General features: G+C 37.5%; 1 protein-coding gene across 5 annotated transcripts in view; it reads right to left on the bottom strand.

Moving 5' to 3' along the window:
• Positions 1-1,241: 1,241 nt before the first annotated feature.
• The window catches only part of LOC131166381 (E4 SUMO-protein ligase PIAL2-like), an 89,462-nt gene continuing 85,886 nt past the window's right edge, over positions 1,242-4,817 (bottom strand). For 3 of the 5 annotated variants that reach the window (XM_058124882.1, XM_058124884.1, XM_058124886.1), the window contains 4 exons: positions 4,237-4,291; positions 3,759-3,875; positions 2,920-3,684; positions 1,242-2,203 (listed from right to left, as the gene is read on the bottom strand). In XM_058124882.1, coding sequence (XP_057980865.1) covers positions 1,436-2,203; positions 2,920-3,684; positions 3,759-3,875; positions 4,237-4,291 — 1,705 coding nt within the window. In that variant the 3' untranslated portion in view covers positions 1,242-1,435. The remainder of the gene's footprint in view (positions 2,204-2,919; positions 3,685-3,758; positions 3,876-4,236; positions 4,292-4,817) is intronic. The other 2 variants (XM_058124885.1, XM_058124883.1) reach the window with 1 other exon arrangement.

The raw sequence follows: 4,817 nt of genomic DNA on the forward strand, positions 1-4,817 counted from the left end.
AAGGGGTCATGGTAGGAAAAATTGTTGCACGTGTAATAATCATCCTTTAAAATTTGAAAGCAAAGATGCTGAAAAGACTCAAAGGAAATGAGCAAAGAATAAAGAAAGCTCTAAACAAAATAACAAAGTGCAAAATAATGACAATATTTGCTATAGGTGTGGAACAAAAGGTCATTGGTCTCGAATATGTTGAACTCTTAAACACCTAGTTGATCTTTACAATGCATCACTAAAAGCAAAAGTAAAAAATGTTGAAGTGAATTTGTCTGAACTCATTGATCCTAAGCATGAGTCTTTTTTGGATGTTGATTTTGATGTTTCTGATTTTTTTGATAATCCTAGTAGCAAAATTGATCATTTGATTGGGGATGAAAATGTCTACTATTAAATTATTTTCATGTTTATATTATTATGAAAAAATTAATTTATGTAATTTTTAAAAGTTTTATATATAATATGTTTGGTATTATTTTGTTATCTTTCCTAATTCTTAAATTTTACTTTTCATTTACTAGATCATAAAAAACAAACTTGATAAAATGAAGAATGACATGTGTTTGGTAGACAGTGGCACGACTCATACAATTCTTCGTGTATTTGTGTTTTGCAAGGGACCACAGAATCTGCTCTTTAAATAGTGTGGCACTCGAGATGCTAATGTGGGTGTGTGTGTGTGCGCGCGTGTTTTTTTTTTCCTTTGCCTTTGAGTTTATGTCCCAATTTTATTTATTTATTATTTCTAAAATATGCATATGTAAGGCTACTAAAATTTCTCTCTTCAACAACAGGAGTCGTGAAGAAATAGGTGCAAAGGCTATAGGCCGAGAGAGGTCTTAACCAATATTGCGAAAAGCTCAAAGCAAAAAATTCTACTAAAAAATGTTTTGCAAATTGAAAAAGATTAGTTGATTGGATCGATCCTGAGAACAATACTAGCCTTTGATCCAATTTGGTCAAAAGTAGTTAAAATTGGCTAAAACCCATGTAAACTAATTTTATACATGTGCTTTTTACTTTAAAGTTCTGCTCTTGATAAGAATTTATTATTTTTCATTTCTGAATATACATAGATTATATGTTGAAAAAATGTATTTATTTTTTCAAACATATGTTTAGCATAACTACACACAATAAAATTCTAAAAATATAACTAAAGTCTGTGTTTGAACTGAATTGGTCAAAGTAAACCATTCCAATCAACTCAAATAATTAATTGATGTACTAATAATGAAAATTGTTGGTGATGTCATAACACAAGGTGGTTTATTTATTTTCCTTCCTCTAGAAGTTTGTTTTTGCGTATATTTACCACTTCCATCTTTTGTAAATAATTTAGTGATGAAAATGCCAAGTGTTAGGTTAGTGTATGCAATATTATTCAACAAAACAAGATCACTAGAAAAAAGAAGCAGCATATATGATGATGTACAATCAATCAGTGCATCCCCATTGACCGTGTCGGTAATGCACCAGAGCTCCCAGAACAGCCAGTTGCGTCGCCAAACGTTGGCTGATTCGGTGCTTGCAGATTATGAAGGGCACTGGGGTTACTGGCTGGAAGCCCACGCCCTTGCAGAGCAGGGTGAGAAGTAGATGGCAGATGGGATGGTAACTCGGAAGCTCGAGCAGGCTGGGTTGATTGAGGCATGAACTTGCTTAGTGCAGCGGAGTAGGCCTCGCCTACAAGGCTTCCCCTCATTCTCCCAGAGGGCCGCCAGTTCTGATCTGCTGCTGCTAACACTGAGCCACCAGCCAGCCTGGAGAGCGGCTGAGTTGTCCCAGTCATACTTGGTCTCTGCTCACCCACAGTTCTAAGCCTCTCAGCAGCCATTTCTACAGGCAGTGCTGCTCTAGATGCCTGAAGCTGAACTGGCACTAATGGTGGCTGTCTGAAAATCTGTGCCGTCGGTGGGGCAGCAGCCTTAGACAGAGGTGGTTTGTTTGCCACAGTACCCAAAGCTTGATTGCCACCTCTTTGCTTCGCCTGTGCAGGTTCGACATGAATGGACGGAAGAAACATGCTATGAGACTTGGCCGTGACTTGACTCTTCATTGGTTCTCTTGGGTTTGGTTGTGTTTGATTTTGGTGCTTTTTCAGAGGCCTCAGCAAACTGCTAGAAGCACCAGGGCCTTGTGTAGGTATGCCAACAACCTTTCCAACTGATTGACCAGAAAAGTAATTCTGATCACTCTCATTTCTGTCCTGGATAACATAAAAACAGAAATAAAAAAAGTCAGATGAAATAGGTCACTTCAAAATTATGAAGGAATATCTCCAAACTCAGTGTACCCATGAGGGAAGGGAAAATGAAATTAAGTGGAGTGACCAACTTGAGCATCTTCAAGAAATTAATCACTTGTATGTGTATCTGGCAACTCTCACTGAAAGCAGGCAGTACTTGTTCCAAGGAATCACTTGAAATAGAAATCTTAAGTTGTCAGACTAGAACAATCTAAAAAATGTATCAACGTTCGATAATTTATGGAATCATGTTCTTCTCTATTGAAATTAAACGGAATATCATCTTTGGCCATTAACCAACAAGTACACATTTCTATGCTCTAATTTTGAAAGAATTCAGAGAAAAAAAAAAACTTTGAAACCTTGATCCGCATGAAATCATTCGTCTCCTAAAACTATGGAATATAAAGGCATATGCAACAAGCACTGGGGAGAACACCTACCCAAACAAATGGTCCAATTAAAAGACAACCATAACCAAAACTCACCTCCTTGCCAAAGGGGATAATGAAAACAGTAAGGATAATGACTTCGTAATAATGCAGAGCATCTATCCCCTTTCCTTTGTTTTTGTTTTTGCTTTTGGTCTTATTTTGTTGTGGTTTTTTTATTTTTTCTTTTATAAGTACATACATAAACAAATAACCTCAATTCAAAGAAAACTAGTCAAATTATACCTGTGCCTCAGGATGATGCTGTGGTGAAGATGAAGAGTTCAAGACTGAAAAAGAATTCAATTTCGAACAGCCCTGAGCTGCCATAGGTGTACTGCTCACTTTTGTAGGCATTGTTGGCAATCCTCCATGTACATTTCTTGCAACACTAGCAAATCTAGACCGCTGTGCCTGTGAATTGTGGGAATCAGAGAAATGGTTTTGCAGAAAGGGCATGGTCAATGGTGATGCCTGATGAAGATCACCAGTTTCTTCGCTAAGACCAGGAGAAACAGCATCCACCAGAACAGGTGAAAGCACAATATTGAAAGGACTGTTTCTGTAGATGCCATTACCCCTCTCAGTATTGGAACCAGTAGCTAGGGCAGCCGTAGTAATAGTCGCAGTTGAAAGCATTTCTGACCAGAAATCATTGTCCATTTGAGCAGAAGCATTTTGATCAACCGTATTCGTACTGGTATTTTCCAGCAGCAAACTTTTTTTGATAATGGCAATACCTTGAACATTATCCTGTAAAATTTTTCCATCCCCAGCTCCATTGACACTTATGGAATTACTCCCATTACAACCTCCTGCAATATGACCCATGACTTCAGTTTGGATGTTTGAGACTGTTGGATAATCACACAAATCGGCCCTTCCAAGCCGACAATTTTGTACCCTGTCACATGTTAGATCTGTATGACCCTTCTTTTCCACCATCTCTTTCCAGGACCCATCTGTTGAAATAATCACATCAACAGTGTTCTGTCCCGCCTCTCTCAAGACCTGAAAAAAGAAGTAATGGCTTCACTCAAGCAGAATGATTACTAAATAGAATAAGTAAATCCACAATCACTTGCCTTTACAATATTCTGATCAATGCGAATGTCTGGGTAGCACACAGACTGGTTACAATGAGGGCAGCGCCAGGAAGGTCGTCTTGAGTTTATTTCCATGAAGTTGTCATAATCAAAACACTGCAAATATGCACAATTGAAATCATAAAGGTAAATACCTAGAGAATGTTATGGCAATCATTTGTCCCAAGCATAGACCTAGAAAAAAATCAATTATCTATGAGGCAATCACGCGTGATCTAGGGACACAGAACCCAGAAAAAGGGTGAAGAAAGATCGTTTTGAGAGTTGGACCTACTAACCAATGGTTCCACTGGTAACATTTGCAATGCTCATAAAAAACAAATGATTTAGCATATTGTATTCATGTCGAGCAGTGATGCCCAGCACATCAACAGAAACTATGCTGCTGAAATGAACCTCAGAAGAACTAAGTTGCTTTTTTACTCATTGCTATGTTCAAATGGTTCGGAACTCTCACCTGATGATGCTTGCAGAGATGCCCTTTCACAGGAATTTTGATCCGTTGGCAGCTGCTTAATGATGAAGTTAAAGAATGCATCAATTAGCACATCATTCCAAGAAGCCAAGCATATGGGTGATTGGATATGGTTTAATATAATCTGATGCTCCATTTGGTAATGGTTTTGGTGGCTGCACAGTTGCCTTTGAGCACCAAAAAGCAGCACTAAAGTGTCCAGTTTATTTAGTTTTATTTTTTAAACAGTGTGCATTCTCAGGAAGCAACTGTTGTTTCAAAACGGAGTTTAAGAAGCAGCCTGGGCCTTGCCTCCCATGTAACTAGAATGAAATTTAGGTAATTACAAAAATTATCTTATATTTGAAAAAGGCTGCACCGCACCCCCAAGCCCCGCCAAACATAAAAAAGCTTCCCTTTCTTCTTGAAGGTGAAAAAAAATTATGACTAATACAAATTTTCATTAATAATTTTTCAATTCTAAAGAATAATAGCTACCAAGCCCTGCATAGGATGGTAAAGATCACCATTTTATTTTTTTTATTTTTTTGTAGAAAAAGAAGAGATTTCATTAACAAGAGATT

This window comes from Malania oleifera, chromosome 10, assembly GCF_029873635.1.
Source record: "Malania oleifera isolate guangnan ecotype guangnan chromosome 10, ASM2987363v1, whole genome shotgun sequence".
In the NCBI taxonomy this organism is placed as follows: domain Eukaryota; kingdom Viridiplantae; phylum Streptophyta; class Magnoliopsida; order Santalales; family Ximeniaceae; genus Malania; species Malania oleifera.